The sequence below is a fragment of the Notechis scutatus genome, chromosome 2 (genome assembly GCF_049901735.1).
Source record: "Notechis scutatus isolate UNSWTSFEM ecotype Mainland chromosome 2, rNotScu1.2, whole genome shotgun sequence".
Lineage (NCBI taxonomy): Eukaryota > Metazoa > Chordata > Lepidosauria > Squamata > Elapidae > Notechis > Notechis scutatus.
The window spans coordinates 109773486-109790811 of record NC_142010.1 but is presented as its reverse complement, the minus strand read 5'-3'; the positions used below and the strand labels follow the sequence as shown (position 1 = coordinate 109790811).

Here is a 17326-nt window from a genome sequence, read left to right as displayed (position 1 = left end):
ACTTTGGGAGTCACTCCCTCAACCCAGCCTTATTATGGTGATAAAATTTAGGGAGAATCACTACATATAGGCAGTCCTCAACTTACAAACCCAATTGAACCCAAAATTTCTGTTGCTAAGTGAGACATTTGTTCAATGAGTTTTGTTACGACCTTTCTTGCTACACCTGTTAAATGAAACACTGCAGTTGTTAAGTTAGTAACACGTTCGTTAAGTGAATCTGGCTTCCCCCATTGACTTTGCTGGTCAGAAGGTCACCAAAGGCTTTCACATGATCCCAGGACACTGCAACCATCATAAAATATGAGTCAGTTGCCAAGCGCCTGAATTTTGATTGTGTGACCATGGGGATGCTGCAATGGTCGTAAGTGTGAAAAATGGTCATAAGTTACTTTTTTCAGTGCCATGATAACTTTGAACAGTCACTAAATGAACTGTTATAAGTCAATTGCCTTGAGCATTGAAAGGATAAGAGGAATTTAAATGTACTCTGTGAATGCTTGAATCACTCAGGTGCTTTGCACCAATGGTCCATTTCTCCAGATTGTAAGCCCATTGAGATCAAGACTTAGTCTTATATACTGCTTTACAGGGCTTTACAGCCCTCTCTAAGTGGTTTACAGAGACAGCATATTGCCCCAAACAATCTGGGTCCTCATTTTACCCAGACGGATGGAAAGCTGAGTCAACCTTGAGCCTGGCGAACTGCCAAATTGCAGGCAGCCAGCAGTCAGCAGAAGTAGCCTGCAGTACTGCCTTCTAACCACTGCGCCACGGCTGTTCATCATACCAGTTCTACAGTATATACTAGTGTTAATAATGAAAGGTACTGCGTATTGGCAATGATGTTGTTGTTTTTAATTCTTTTGCAACTTTAACAAGAATGATATTAAACAACAGAGATACTGAACAACAAAAAGGCAATGGACAGGAAGTGAAACAGATTCCTGTGGGAATATTTTGACTAGCATGTTAGCTTGTCAGCTTTTGACTCATTCAACCAAAGATTGCTCTATTTGTTTTTGGTAATATAATTACCTCAGTAGAAAGAAATGGCAATCTAGTTTTGCATTACTGCCAAGGAATTAACATAGATGAGTGTCCAGGAAGTCATCAGGAGTTGATTTTGATTTTTTAAAAATCTTTTTAGATGGTGACCTCAAAGAAATTGAGGTATTAAAATAAGATTTCATAGAAGTGTTGAAGGAACAGGTCCGTGATTCAAGTCTGAATAGCAATGTAAGTGTTACACTCATTTGCAAAGTAGGAAGGAAAATGACAAAGATATACCATATTTAATGTCATATCTATTTTCCTTGTTTGTTTATCCAGGATAAAAAGAAAGGATAGAAAAAAATATTGCAACGCAGCTTCTTTAGCAGAGCTAGCACAATTTTAAATTTATATCTCATTTAGCGATTGCAGCTCCGTGGCATCAATAGTGTACTTTTTCCCAATTGGACATCATCTAAATGTATTGGATTACATCATCCTTGGCAAGCATGGCCCATGAAAGCTGTAATCCAACATATTTGGAGGGCTTTACATTGGAGAACACAAAATATTGTGTGACTCAAAAACCCATGCTATCTAGCTTAATCTTATTATTTCTCTATGTATTTGTTAATCTTGGAAGAGGCAGTATATTCTTGCTCAGAAACTGAAAAATGGTCATCCCTTGCCTCCTTGGAGATACCATTATGATATCAATAAAGGAGGATTGTGAAAGTGTCATGAGCTAAATAAAAAAGGCAAAGCATACTTAAAGGGATTTCTACATATAGAATTCAATAGTCATGGCTTTTCTTCCCACCAAATAACACTAATACTAATTTCTATTAATAATAGTGGCGGAATTAATGGGTTTTTTTTATTTATTTTGCACTTTATGCCAGTTCTCCTGCTCTAAACTTGGAATCCTGGGAAATGTAGTTTTGTAAGGATACTAAACATTCTAAAACAGGGGTCTCCAACCTTGGCCAGACTTGGGGACTTCAACTTCCAGAATTCTCCAGCCAGCAAAGCTGGCTGGAGAATTCTGGAAGTTGAAGTCCCCAAGTCTGGCCAAGGTTGGAGACCCCTGTTCACTCTATCCAAAACAATGCCTAACAAATTCCTTGCAGTGAGGGAGTCAATTCATCCATATAGAGATGCTCCAGACTAAAAATACAGAATCTTTGGATGGCTGCTGGCAAAACTAATTATTGTTTGAAGACACAAAAGTCACAGTAGGCAATGTGCTGATGCAAAGTGGGCAGGGCCTTAGAAAACTGCTTTACAGGTTTTTATATCTATAAATGGTATCAGAGATCTTAGGGCTGCTGTATTCCAACAAAGTCCAAAGGGCTGTAAAAGCAATTATTTGAATAGGTACACACACCTTCTGCAGCCTTGGACTGCCTGTGTGTTTGCTCCAAATTGCCTATGCTTTCTTATTTGCATTAGCTGGATGAAATCTGTCATATAGGACTCGGCCGGTACTTCCCAAATCTGAATAAATTACCCCACTTTGAGTAAAAATGGGTTTTCTTTGGGTAATGGCACATGAAAAAATTACTCATCACAACAGGGTAAATTAACTTAAAGATTGCCATACATAACATATTTGAAAATCTCCCAAAGTTTTCCTATTAAGATGAAAATCAATGAAATTACCAATGGTAATTTGTTGAAATGACCCAAAATCATTCAGTGACATTTTTGTGATACAAGTAGTCCTCGAATTATGGCCATTTGTTCAATGACTGTTCGAAATTATGCTGGTGCTGAAGGAAGAGGGCTTATGACTGGTTCTCAGAGTTCAATAACACTTTTTAATAAGTGGGTTTTTGGATTATGAAGGAAATGTTTGGGAGCATGACTTTGAGTGGAAGAGATGCTGCCTAAGCAATGATCAGATAAAAAGGGGAAGAGCCTGCAACAGCTTACGGGGCAAAGAAAACAAATTAAAAAGAATCTGCCCTAATGTATCAGACTGTTAAAAGTGACCGTGGGAGAGTTGTCTTTTCAGACTTGCACATTATTGTTAATGTAGCATTACAATAAAATAGAACGAGCTCATCTGGTTGTGTTTTCTGTCTGGGAGGACTGACCCTGGACTAGACTAACAGAGCCCATCATCAGCCTGCCATCTACTTGTCATAAGCTAGAAACAGGCTGATCCTTCTCTTTACTCTCCTTTTCTTGGCATAAGAGATTTAAACATGCACTAATGGGTACATGTTATACCTTCCTTAGATACAACATGTATTGCTATAGTAAAAGCAGGACAGGCCTTGAGAAAAACGCATATGGTATGTCCAACTTGCATTCATTTAACATCTGCTTTTAATGCCCTCAAAGTGGAATATACATTTGCTACCCAAAGCAAGTTTGTGGAAATGAAGATACATTTTGTAGGAGTTTAGCATATAAGGGAAATCAGAGCTCTATGTAAGTATATAGGGGAAGAGCTAGGGCAATTTAAAATCTGAATCTATATGTTTATATTGAGGATTAGAATATCTACAAATCTGAGGTTGATCTGATGTAGAATTAACAATAGTAATGTATTAATTAATCTTGGGTAGGCCAAAGGGAGACAGTGTGTTGATCCCCAAACGTACAGGACTTCGATTCATGTCAGCTTCAGTAGCATGGCGAATGGCAAGGACACTGTGAGTTGTAATCCAAAACATCCAGAAGGCTCCATATTGACTATCTCTCGGTTAACCTACCCTGCCGTAGATGATTTTCTATTACATGGAGACAACACAGAATGGTAACACTTATAACAAGGAACCAATGTATAAAGATTAAACAAAATCACAAGACAATATATTGGCAGCATACAGAAGTCATACAAATAATACAGAGGAAAATTACAACAGGGTTCAGCCAGTACGTTGGGTAATAAACGAGAGGATTTAGTACGATAAGGAGGAAAACATTCACAAATCACTTTTCATAGCACCAGAAGCCCATTTTATAAAATACACTATTAAATTATATGTATTAATATTTATTATTTTATACAGTGCCGTATTCTTGTGCATGGCTGTTTAACAGATAATCCCCATGACAAACAGCTTTTTGCTCCCAAGGACCCGACAATTCAAAGTTTGGAAGAATTGGGAATGAACTGAATGAGAGTCAGTAAAGAGCTATAAGTACTGTCATAGCCAGGTACCCTCCAGCTGTACTAAACAACAACTCTGATCACCTCTGCCAGCACAGCCAAGGGGAATTGTAACCCAGCACATTGGTAGGGCCCTGGCTGGCCAAGACTGCTCTACTCTTACTTGGCCTTTGACCTGTGCAAGCTCTTAGTTTTTCAGCTCGTTTTACATTTCCATCACAAGCTTGCTATAGGCAAGGTTATGCTGTGTTTTTGCTTTTTCTTTTGCATTTTTGCGTGGCTGTCCCTTTTTCATTTATAATAAAATTACTTTACTCAAAACTGTCTGTGTTTGTGTTTGTGCACACACACACACAAACACAGTTTTGACTAAAATAATTTAGTCTGTGTATACAACGTAACAGTCAAGGTTTTCCCCACCATCATGTGTGTGTGTGTGTGTGTGTGTGTGTGTGTGAGAGAGAGAGAGAGGGGGAGTGGAGAAGGAGAGAGGACAAATGGTTATGGATTGAAATAACATATAGCTGCAAATTTTTAAGAGTGGATGTATTGCTTCAAGGATAAATTAATTAATGTGTACATATTTTTCTTTCAAAAATGTGATCCTGCTTTGAAAATGATTTTCAAAATACGTTTAGATTGTGACATGGGATCATGGTTTTACTGTAATAAATTTCAGAATTTAAGGCCATATTTTTTGAAGCATGGTGGAATTTAGTAGTAGTAGTAATAATAGTAGAGTTTATGGTGTGTCTTTTAGCAGAAAAGAAAGTGTGTTTATAAACATTAGAACTAGCGTATTTTGTAAGTCTAGATTCTTGCATCTCTAATGGCAGATTGGCTGATTCCTTATTTCCATGTCATGAAGGATTCCCTTCTGATTTTTCCAAATCTGTTTTCTATTAAATGTACAGCCAAGTCAGCCAACAGTCAGATTTTTTCCCTTCCATTTAGGTGGCAGTGGTACTTGCTGGAGTTGATTGGTAAGTCGTAGGAACACAAAAATCCTAGCAGAAATCCTTTCAAATCTAATTATGCGAACTGGAAGGAAAACAATTAAAAAATGATGGCTACCCCAAACATCTCTGGGCACAGTATTGCCAACTCCACAGCAGTGGTCCTATGTACAGTTAGACCTGCATAAACCTCATTCACTTACAAGGGATTTTTTACTGTTATAATTGCTCACAGGGGATGAGGTCTAAGAAAGAATGTGCTTCCACACCCACTTATTGTAAGTAGCCCAGTAAGACCTCAGAAAGCCAACATATATAGGACTGGATGAAATGATTCAACTCAACCCACACAGAGAATATCTTAGGCATCATGAAACAGCTAGAAATTAATATATTGATTTGTTCTTTTAATACATCACTTTTTTTGGTTTCAGGTGTTTTAGGTATTCAAGCTTTGGCTAAATCTTCTACTATCTCAAGACTTCTAAAGTTAGTTTTGTAAAAGGGGAAAGAAACATTGTAATGGAATACAAAACTAAGAACAAAACAGTGAGGACTGAAAACACAATTCATATAATTCCAGAGAAACTCCAATCCAGAGGAGTTAGCAGTAGGTAAAAGTGTAAAATGACAAGACGAGACTAAGTCTCGTCCCAAGGTGCAGATTTTGAAATCTTAGACTAAATGTATTGAGATCAAATGTTCTTTTAAGGACATGGTCTGAATGTATCATGCGGATATGAGATCCTGCAAGCACTTATGCACACATCATTAGTGTTTTGGGTGGGAGGGAAAGCAAGGACATGGACTTATCAGCGATATATGGACACAGAAGTACTTGCAGAATTCAAATACTGGAACTTGTACATTCTCACCTTAGTACAAAAGATGGAAACGTATAAATTCAGTGCCGTTAGATGGAAAGTCCTCTTCAAGACAGACAAAAATGGTAAGTCTCCAGAGTTATCAATGTGGATGAATCATAACAGTCATGATCTATATAATTTTTTCCCTCTGGGGAAATTCAATACATTCCCTCCCCCCGTCACAGTGTACATGATTTTAATTTGCCTGGCTAACTTCAGGGAGAGTGTTTATGCACACCTGGTTTTTCTATAGCTTAGCTGGCCTTAGCTATAGAAATTATAAAGCATTTCCACTGACTAATATGTACACAGGATAATTAAAGGAGATAGATGTAGTTCTCTTGGGTGCTATTCTGTTCCAGTGCCAGTTTAGTCTTCTGTAAGACGGCATTTCAGGTTTGTGGGAGGGGTTCTGCCACTTTGCTGCTGCTCCAGCTGCTGCTGCCGCCGCTGTCACCTGGGGGTTCCTAAAAGGGAAAGAGAAAAGGGAGGAAAACAAAATCAAAGGAAGCTTGGGTTATTCACTTCTGGGATTTCTGACTGCTCAGTGGATTTTGCTAGATGTCTGCAATGGTTACAATGATCTTGTGATGTCCCTCTGAGGCAGGGGTCTCCAACCTTGGCAACTTTAAGACTTGTGGACTTCAACTCCCAGAATTCCTCAGCTAGCAAAGCTGGGATTTGAAGTCCACAAGTCTTAAAGTTGCCAAGGTTAGAGACCCCTGCTCTGAGGGACCTCACATTCTACTATGTTTGATGGGGCCTATTCCTAGCCAGGTGTGTATAGAATTGCAGCTCTTTGTTTCTGACATTCACAGATTGCTCTGTTAACCATCTAATCCTGAAAATGAATATCAACAACATGAAAAGAAATTTTTACTAGGGTTTTCTTCTTTTTGTTCTTCAAGAGTTTATATTCTCCTCCCAATTTGCCTAAAGAGAGCTTCATCAGGAAACACTGATCTCACCCAGATTTTTAAAGACGGATCTCAACGTTATTATTTATAATATGTTTATCACACCTTTTTATCCAAACAACTCTAGAGGGTATAACATCTCCTCCATTGCCCTTTCATCTTCATGGAATTCCCCCAAAAAAAAAACTTTTTCTGGTCATAGAACTTGTTACTTTAAAAAAATAATTTGGAAACTCCTGCTACCTGGCTCTCAAAACACAAACATCTCCAGGGGGGATGAGTCTGCCTTCCGAGTTGAGGTGGACAGGCTGCTTTCGTGGTGTGGAGACAATAACTTGGTCCTCAACACCAATAAGACCAAGGAGCTTATAGTGGACTATAGAAGGAATAGATCAGACGTCCAGCCTTTGCTTATCAATGGAGACCGAGTGGAGCAAGTGGCCAGTTTTAAGTTTCTGGGTGTTATCATAAAAGAGGACCTGACTTGGGGTGCTCACATTGCAGCCCTGGTCAAAAGGGCCCAGCAGAGATTATACTACCTGAGACTTCTCAGAAAACAACAACTGAATGAAAAACTGCTGGTGACCTTCTACCACTGCACCACAGAGAGCATCTTAACTTACTGCACCTCTGTATGGTTGCCCTCTCCCTTCTTTGGAAGAGCTTTATAGCTCCCACTGCCCTAAGAAAGTTCAAAACATTCTCAAAGACCCATCTCATCCTGGAAACCTGGGAATTCTGGGAATAGTTTTTTGAACTATTACCATCTGGCCGATGGTACATAATAATAAAAACAAGCACAAATAGGTTGAAAAACAGCTTCTATCCCAGGGCAGTAGCTCTTTTGAATTCTACTGTATAAATGCAGTGTTGGTGTGGTGTTCTCAATGTGTGGAGTGTGAAGGATGTGTGTATGTTTATTTTCACGGTCATGATGTGCACTGAAGATGGTGTTTGATTTCGTTGTACGAGGTGCAATGACAATAAACTAAACTAAACTAAACTAAACTAAACCAAACTAAACAAGAAAGTGAGAAGTCATCATGACCCCAAATATCTCCTAGGGTTTGGGAGCTTTTTAATGTCAGCTAACCAGCCTTGCCCCTTTTCTATATTTTTTTAAAAATGGCTATGGATTCCTAATTGCTGGCCACAGTTTGAAAAATGAAGTATCTTTCTGGTTGCTGAAAGATGGATCTGAGAGGGAAGAGTTAACTCCATCTATGGCAGCTGGAAGGCAGAGCTTAACTTTCTCATATCCCATTGAGAAATCCTCTCACTTTCAGATAAGTGCACTGACTTTAGCTCAATGCACTTCAAGTTCTTTTTCAATTGAATAATTCATTGCAACAGAAAAAAAAAAGCCCACCAGTGGACCAGAAATGGAAGGAAATGGAAGAACACTTAGCAAACACAGCCAGTAGTTAGTATTATCATGGGTGAACTATAACAGTATTCCCACACTGGAACAGTAGCCATTACAGTACCTTCTGTATAGGCAAACATGTTTATCTTAAAATGTTTAATAAATATACGTGGATCTGCCCTACAATCATCTGCCGATGGGATTCCTTTTGTTAGAGCTGTTGAGATGGGCTGTGCTGCTGGAGAGAAGCTGTCCCTGGCCAAAGCAACACAGCCTGCTGGTGATAAATGATATAACCTGCTGTTTTGTAAAATAGGGGTCCCCAACCCCCGGGATGCAGCCCACTACTGGGCCTTGAGCTGTTTGGAACTGGGCTGCAGAAGTGGTGGGCGAGTGTGCATGCGTGCATCCCCACTTGCGGAAGCAACAGGTGAGTGTGTGTGCATGCTCTCCATTTGCACGAGCACAAATGGAGCCGCACACATGCGCGGGCTTGCCCACCACTCACGTGGAACCACCTCCCCTTCCCCCTGGAAAGATTGGGAACTCTGTTGTAGGAGACATAGGCCATTGGCTTTTCACCCTTCTACAGCACGTTCGAGATATAGTGCCAGCACACCACACGCTTCCTTCATTCTGAGCTGCTTCTCTTTGTATTTGAAGTTGGGGAATGGCAGGAAACTTTCTCTTGGTTTTATATGAATTCCGTATCTTCTGTGAGTCTGCTGTACCATGCAGGTCATCTGCTGACCTGTGAATGACAGCATAAAATTGAGGAATATTTTCTTTGGTTCTTTTGCCTTGCCTGCAGTAGTGCATTTGTTTGGGCAGGCTGGGAACCATTAATTGTTTCTCTAACTGCTTCCTACCCGAAAAAAATTGGACTGCTATCGTTGGGCTGAAGGAGAGAAGCTGGTCTTATCATGTACTTATTCTCCCTTCAGGTTTCTATACAATATTGGCCATGTTTAATACTTAGGACTGTGTCAATAGACTCTTAGTTCATTTCCTGAAAAGAGCTTAATGGTGGACTACCTCCCAGTGCTGTCCCATCTCTGGAAACCATGGATCTGGCTGCAAATTGTAAGCCGTCCATAGAGATATCCGCCAGAAGCTATTTGCTGATGTTATCTCTTAAGCATCTGGTTAATGTGTGAAATTGCCCTTTATGTTAAAACCAGGATAGGAAAAGAATCTAAGCAGATGATTCCCAGGATATATCTTTTTGGTTCATCCCCAAAGCAGAAATCCTGCTGCCAGAAAAACCAGTCCTAGAAATGGAAGGAGGAAATGGTGTTTTGTTTGTTTAATGTCAGATTTCCCACCACCAGGGTCAGAGTTCTCTCTCCCTCTGCAGATGAAAACTCAGAATATCCTATATCATCTCTGAGATTTATAGTGCAAATCAAAATGATGTTGAATAATTCATTTGCCTTCTGTACCTGTTGATTAAATCTTCTCATACTATATCTATAAAATGGCATGATTAGCTTGGCTGAGTTGTAAGGACGACCTTAATAAAGCTGCTAAATATTTACCAATTTGAAGGGCCAATATCTTATGAAAACAGTCAAGAACCCTTCCTTTTGAGTAGGGAAGCATTGTGTGTCCAGGGAAAGAGAAAGACTGAGGAATTAGCTGAGGCAATTAAAATGACAGCTTGGCAATTATTTTATACTTAAAGGCTCTGGGGTACCTTGAGGGCTGTTGGCAGGATTTTTGCATGAAGACAGAAACAGAAATTTTCCATATTCTATCCCTCTGTGAAATGTGAAGATAGATGCTGTGTAATTTCTGGTCATTAACCAGTTCCCCATGTGTGGAGAACAGAACAGGAAGTAAATAGCAAAAGACAAATTCTCTCCTCCCTTTTTATCTTGTGTTGGGATTTTCTTTTTTTAGTTAGGGTTGAAACCTGTCCCTGGAGATGTTTTTTCCCAAAATGTTAATATATATCTGGATCCCACATATTCCACTTCAGTCTTCACCACCTAATATTTAATCTTTTTCTTGCCAAACACTGAGGGAATTAATTTTGGTCCTGACAGAATTTATATTAAGCATTCCTCAAATCAAATTGTTTTGAGCAAATGGCAAAGAGACAATGAAGTCAGTTCTTGCTTTAGAATCACAGCAGGAAATTTCCTTCCTTCCTTCCTTCCTTCCTTCCTTCCTTCCTTCCTTCCTTCCTTCCTTCCTTCCTTCCTTCCTTCCTTCCTTCCTTCCTTCCTTCCTTCCTTCTTTCCTTCCTTCCTTCCTTCCTTCCTATAAGAATTTAGAAGAAAATCTAAGTCCTTGGATGAAAGCAACTAAGCTTGACTGTTAAACCAAGACCATTTTAGGGGTGTTCATTATATTAAACCATCTAATTTTGAGTTGGATTGTGTGGGAATATTATTTGGGAAGGATCTGGTGCTTTCCAATAACAATACAGATAGTCATCCTCACAGTATGACCATTTTCTGAGAGACCACTTGATGTTACAAGTCACTGAACAAACAATACTTATGCTAGTCTCCAAATTTCCAGTGTCCTGTGAGTAAAATTTTGGCTCTTGGCAGCTCACTTGCACTTATGATTACAGGGGCATTTCAACTCCCCTCTCCATCTCAGCTCTTTTGGCTGTCCTGCACAGCAGCACTGTTAATGATGTAGATACCTGGGGCCTTTAGCAGTCTCAGGCACATGCCACCAGTGCAGGCTACTACTTCAGCCAAGAAGCACCACCTGAAACTCTCATTGCAGTCAGCGGCCCCAGCTCCATAGTGCAAAGCCCCAGCCACTGTGCCATCCTGCACTCTGCAGGGCCTGTTGCACCCAACAAACCTTCACTGTTTTCTTTCCACTGCTGATAAGTGGCATCTGGCCTGTGGGCTGGCTGTGCCAAGCTTTCCTCCCAAGTCCACTTGCACTGTTCCCCAAATAGCACATGCTGTTCTCCAAATATCATGCACTGTTTTTGTGATGGAAGGCCTCCGAAGTTTTCCGAAGGCTTTCTGAAGCATTATGAGAATGGCACATGCCATTTGGAGGATGACAGATGTGTTATTTGGAGAACAATGTGAACAGCCTCAGGAAGAAATGGCCAGCAGATATCTCACATAGGAAGACAGTAAAAGTCAGCTGGGCACAGCAAGGCCTGAGGAGTGCAGGGCAGCTGGGTTGACTGGGCCTTTGCACTGTGGCATTGGGATGGCTAGCCACAGTGTGGTGCTTGAGTGATGCTAAGACTAAAATAGAGCCCAAATGATGGTGGCAGCTGGCTGAAACTGCTGACTGTCCTGTTTTAAGAGTTGACCAGGCTGAGCCTGAGGGGGTGGGTCAAACCTGTCTTCATTCATTAGTCCCTTCACACCCACAAGAGATCTAAGCTCAGTCCACCTTGAATTCCTCTAACTCTTAACTACTGCCAATTTGCTTGGTTGTTAGTAGTTCAGAGTCTTGTAGAGACCTTAAGCTTGCAATAAATCTTTATACCCATTTGGACTGCCTGAGTGTCCTGATTTCCATGGTGCTTGACACCTGGGCCTCTACCCCAGTGCTGCCACCATAAAGAAAAGCCCCGGGGCAGTGTGATCAAAAGAGAAAAGATGAGGGCAGAAATAGGTGGGAGGGGGGGAGTTGAAGGAAAGGTAAAGAAGGCAGTTCCTTATTTTACCAAGGATCTGTGCTAAAAGGGACCAAGCCAAGAAGGCCTACAATCTGGTGGGATTCAGTTAATGTCAGTAACAGGGACTGTCAGGATTGCTGTCACTAAGCAATGCAATCACACAACAACATGCTTTATGACTGCATCACTCAGCAGTAGCAATTCTGGTCCTCATTACTGTTGTAATTTGAGGGCTATGTTTTATTGACTAAGACCGGCAGGGCTGTACAGAGGTGCTTTTCTTCAAGAATGGCTTGAGCAAAGCATTCCTGCAAATGCCTTCATCAAAGTAGAAGGGGTTCCCACGCCCAAAAAACAGTTGTTTGGCATCATCTGGCAGCAGGGTCTTCTGCATGCAGGGAGGGCCTGCTCTGTACGGTGACTGCTCTTCATGAGGCAGGCCAGACTATCAAGGCAAACTTCTTCACCTCAACTCTCTTTTGAGGTAGACCCAGGAAGTTCTCTGAAATAGGCAACAACCAATTTCACAGTGGATTTAGCTTTTCAAAATGAGAAGTGTCAAAGCAGTTAATAAGCAGGATGTACTGTGTTTTAAAAAGTTCTATTATTTCTATAAGGATAAAGATCATGGTAAGTCAATTCAGCATTGATAAAACAAGGGGTCTCAAACTCCGTAGTGCGCAAACTTTCTAAAATTTCAAACAGAATTGACTTTTCTCATCAAAATTCAAGATTCTGCTCAAAATAATACAAGCTATCTAAAATTAAATATAGAGTCTTGAGAAATGCAGTGAGTTTGGAATGTGAGACTGACAGCTCTTTAATATAAAGTATTCCCTCTGAGCTGAGAGACATTTAATCATAACAGAAGGTTATATATTAGGATCCCGGTTCTCTACTTAATGAGGAGAATAAGCTTACAATTCCTGTTGAATGTAGAGGGTGAAAGTAGGAATGTTTACAGACATTTTTTTTTCTGATTTAACCTCACTTTTAGTATTATTGATATGGTATATAATCAAGCAATTTTAAAGAGTCTTTCTGCTTGCAGTCAAAAATTCACAGTTCATAATTCTGCTAAGCACTGGGATAATATGGTACAATTTTCTACCATGTGTCTTATTGAACTAAGCTATGCACATCAAGCTCTGTTTTTTAAAGAAATTAATAAAGGCCAAATTCCAGTATTTGAAATCGTTTGAATAGGTGGTGGGTGGCAAGTAAATTTAATAAACAAACAAACAAACAAATATTGAGTACAATTAAAGCTGAAGCCAAACTCTCACCTTTTCTTATAGCTTACAAAAACAAAATAAAACTAAAAATAATTAATTTTTAATTTCTTTTTTTTTAAATAAAAATTAATAACCAAGCCTCCAAATCTACAATATCAGGAGGCAGTCCACAAGAAGGCTGCCTTGGGATCTCATATGGGAGGCTGTTCCAATGGCTACGGCAGCCATTAAGATGCATTTCCAGGTCCCGTCAGGAGGCAACATTTAAGGGAGGAGATCTGGATTTTATCCATTCTAATTAATCTGATAGGATGGGCAACTACCCTCATGGCCCACAAATAGCCATGAAAACTGAAGTTTTTAAGAGAAAATTGGGGAGTTAAGGACTGCAATGCCCGCTTTAAACTTCACCTGTCCTGAGGGCATTTTTCTTATCTGGCCTGAGATTCAGATAATTATCTTTCATTCATTTCTTTACCACAGCCATGTATTGGTTAAACTCTTTTGTTGCTTCAGTTGGATGGGACGAAAGATATAACAGAACTGAAATGGTAGAACTGCGATTATCACCAATATTCTAATGGCAATTGCTTTCTTTCTTTTCCAATTATCTCTTTCAGCAATTTCATGCTGACATTAAATAGCAGAGATAAATAAAGTGGAACTCCTGTGGGTTTGTATTCAGAGGGAAAGAGAGCTATTCATGCTGGACAGCAGTAAATAAGTAGCCTGATTTTTTTTTTTTTTTTGAGATCATTGAATACATAAACTAGTCCAAGGCAGGGATTGTGGGAGTTTGTCTGGAGGGGCAAATAATGCCCACTCCTAATTCGAAGTGATAGTTGTGCAATGTGGCTGTCTATGCCTATCCTAGCAAGCCACCCTTGCTGGCGCTTCCACAAATTCCCTAAAAATGTTTTGTTTTTCTTTTAGTTGCGGGGCATTCTTGTTTTTTTAAAAACATAGTATATCTCAAACAGGAAGAAAGATACAAGACTTGAGGTACGATAGAGAGAGGTACTATACTCTGAACTTGACTAATTCACAATTGGCTGTGAATCAGTAAACGCTAGAGTTGGCCATTGAGAGCAGTTCGCCTGACATAGATTGTCTGTCAGAGCTTCTTTTAGACAACAACCGTCACCACAAAGGGAAAGTAATGTTTTGCCTACCCACTGGCACAGATAGAACCTCCTCAGTGAGAGGAGTTTATAAAACTGGAGTAAACAAATTAAAAAAAGCTTCCCAATATGTTTGAGTAGGAAATTTAAACACAGTAAGTGTCACCCACGCCCTATTAATACATTAGGTGGGAGAATTTTCATTAGCTGTACAGTAAGAATATCACATCAACTCAAGCTCATTCCTAAAACAACATAATGATTCTAGGAGCTAAATGCTACAATGCAGCCACACCACATCCAACATATATGCTTGTCCCTTGCAAAGTATTCTTCAGCAAAGGATCCCAAAAAGTGCTTTTCCAAAAGACAACTCGGTTTTCTTGTGTTTTTTTTCCCCCTTTGGAAACGTTTCGCTTCTCGTCCAAGAAACTTCTTGGAGAACTGAAGGAGATGGGATATGTGATGGCGGCGGCGAGGTGGTGAGGAGCGCGGCCGGAGGGAGGTTTGAAGGGCCGCAACGAGAGGGGCTGGTTTGTCGCCTGGTTTAAACAGCATTTTTAATGAAAGAAAGTAGTCTGTAAAACAACTTGGGGAAAAAGACAAGACAGAACACCAGAACGGCGCCGCCTGGCATGAAGCCTCTTTGCAGCCGACCCTGAGCGAGCGGTCCGGGAATCCCATCTTGAGCGGGCTTCCTTTTGTTGGGTAAGGCGATCGAGCGATCGGCTGGGATCTAGCGGCGGCCTGGCGGCGCGCGCTTGAAGAGCCTCTGCAGCCCCGAGACGCTCCGAAAAAACTTTCTTCGCCGAGGCTTTCTTGGAGAAGTCCCATTTTCCGGTTGCTAAAGGCAGAGGACAGAGCTTCCATTTGCGGGGCCACCTGAAAAGCCGATCTGACCCGTGGGGGAGGAAAAGCGCGAGGGGTTCCCAGCGAGGGGATTTTGCATTTCTTGGACTTCCGAGTTCTTTGCTGCTTCTCCCCGGGAAGGAGGCGATTTCTTCGGCGCTGAGCCCATCCGCGGCGCGGAAAGGAAACAGCCCCAGAGGGGAAAGTGAAAGTGCCGGGAAACGATCGGGAAGGGCTGGCAGAATCATCTCCCCCAAGAGAAAGTGAGGACTGCAGGCGCGATCTCTGCTTGGCGCCCTCGGGACTCAGACTCGAATAGAACTAGTTTAGAGTAAATGTTTGGCGGATTGCTGGCCTTTCAAAAGATACAAAGATTCGTTCGTGGCACAAAGCGAGCGTTCTCACGACCCGCGAAAGAGTGCTAACAAACAGCCCGGAGGCGCAAAGGCAAGCGGGCGAGGGCCATCTCATTCATCAAGGGAAAACAAAAACAAATAGTTTCCTGTGAGCTGTTCAATCTTTCCTTCACTCAGATAAAAACCCTTGTTTCATTGTGTTACAACTTCCTGTTTACAGAGTAATAACGATCTGCTTTTCAAACAGCGATAAATTCCTCTCTGCCAGTTAAACAATTAACCCGTTCCTTGCAGACTCTTAATACTACCTCATTACCTCAAATCTTACAACTTTTCTACCTCATCAGCTATATCAACGATTAGATAATCAATTTCTATAAAATATTTTATTAATGGTTTAACTGATTTATTGTTTTTAATTGATTAGTGTGATTAGAGTGTTTAGTGCAAATAGTGTGATTACTGACTAGTTTAAAAGATCAAAATTCATGTAATTTAATTGAATAGCAAAATCATTGATCTAGTGAATTTAAATGAACAGTGTGGTTAATGATTAGTGTAATTAATTGATTAATGATTAGAGTAATTAACTATTCAGGCTGATTGTTGCTCAGGAATATTATCTGACTTGAGAGATTACTGCAATTGATTGTTTGATATAATATTGGCTATATAGATTACCCAAAATTGTTCCTCTAATTAATTCAATCAACGTACTATTTTAACAATCCTACCATGCCAAAAAGAAAATCCTACGTCAAACCACAACCTAAAGAGAAGATGATCCCCACCAATGAACCACAAGACTCCTGCACATGCCTTAAATGCTACAAAAATCTAAAGGATAATGAAAACTCCATCAAATGTTCTCTGTGTAAAAAATACACTCATCATGACTGCTTGGGATTACCTGAGCAGATGATTCAATACCTAAAATCATCCAATGAGTTTCCAAACTGGATCTGCCTGAAAGAGTTGATACCATTGAAACCATTGAAACATCCCCTACCATCGAAACCATTACAACATCCCTCAACATCATAGTAGCATCCCTGGACGCCGTAAAAGAAAGAATATCCAACCTTGAAAAAAGGACACAACGCAAAAACCTGAACATCCAATAGCTACTAACCACATCTCTACCAATCAACCACAATCCAATCCACAACCCAATCCACAAATAAACACAACCCAGACAAATATTGATATCCCAATTCTCATCAGAGAAGCCGTTGAGCGTGAACGGAAACGCCCAAACGCCATCTTATTTGGTCTAGAAGACATCAATGTCAATGATGACATCACAACTGTCCGAAACATCATCAGAAATTATCAAGCATCAACCATCTCCGCTGATGAAATACTTGACATTTCCCGCATTGACCGAGAGCTCAAAAATAGAGATGGCTCTGTGGCCCCACGCTTGTGCAGGGTCATTTGCAAAAATGAATCAAGCAAACGTAAATTCATTTATACTATAAACTCACTCGCCAAAACCAACACCATCCATAAGAACCTCCGTTGCCGCCCTGACCTAACCATACAGCAACGTGCCCGCTCCCGTGCACTCCGCATCGAACTCAAAAACCGTCTAGATAATGGAGAGAAGGACCTGTACATTGACTACCATGCTGACTGTATCAAAAGTAAACCACTCAACCCAATACTCAGCTTTTACCCTCAACCACAACCCTACCTCAACCCATCCACCATCACCCAAGACTAGGCACGCACGCCCCAACTACCTCAATTCCAACTACTGCCGGCCTTAAATGCAAACTACTCAATGCAAGAAGCCTCGTGAATAAAATACCTGAATTTCTCTTCCTCCTAAATATGGCTAACTTCGACATTATATTTGTCTGTGAAACATGGCTCAATGCATCTCTCCCGACTCCATTACCACAGTAAGAGACTATCATGTTTACAGATC

The 17326-nt window shown here is 40.5% G+C and overlaps 1 protein-coding gene across 2 annotated transcripts in view; it reads right to left on the bottom strand.

The window, feature by feature from the left end:
- Positions 1–3788: 3788 nt before the first annotated feature.
- The window catches only part of CYGB (cytoglobin), an 84378-nt gene continuing 70840 nt past the window's right edge, over positions 3789–17326 (bottom strand). For both annotated transcript variants that reach the window (XM_026667522.2, XM_087955727.1), the window contains one exon: positions 3789–6406. In XM_026667522.2, coding sequence (XP_026523307.1) covers positions 6332–6406 — 75 coding nt within the window. In that variant the 3' untranslated portion in view covers positions 3789–6331. The remainder of the gene's footprint in view (positions 6407–17326) is intronic.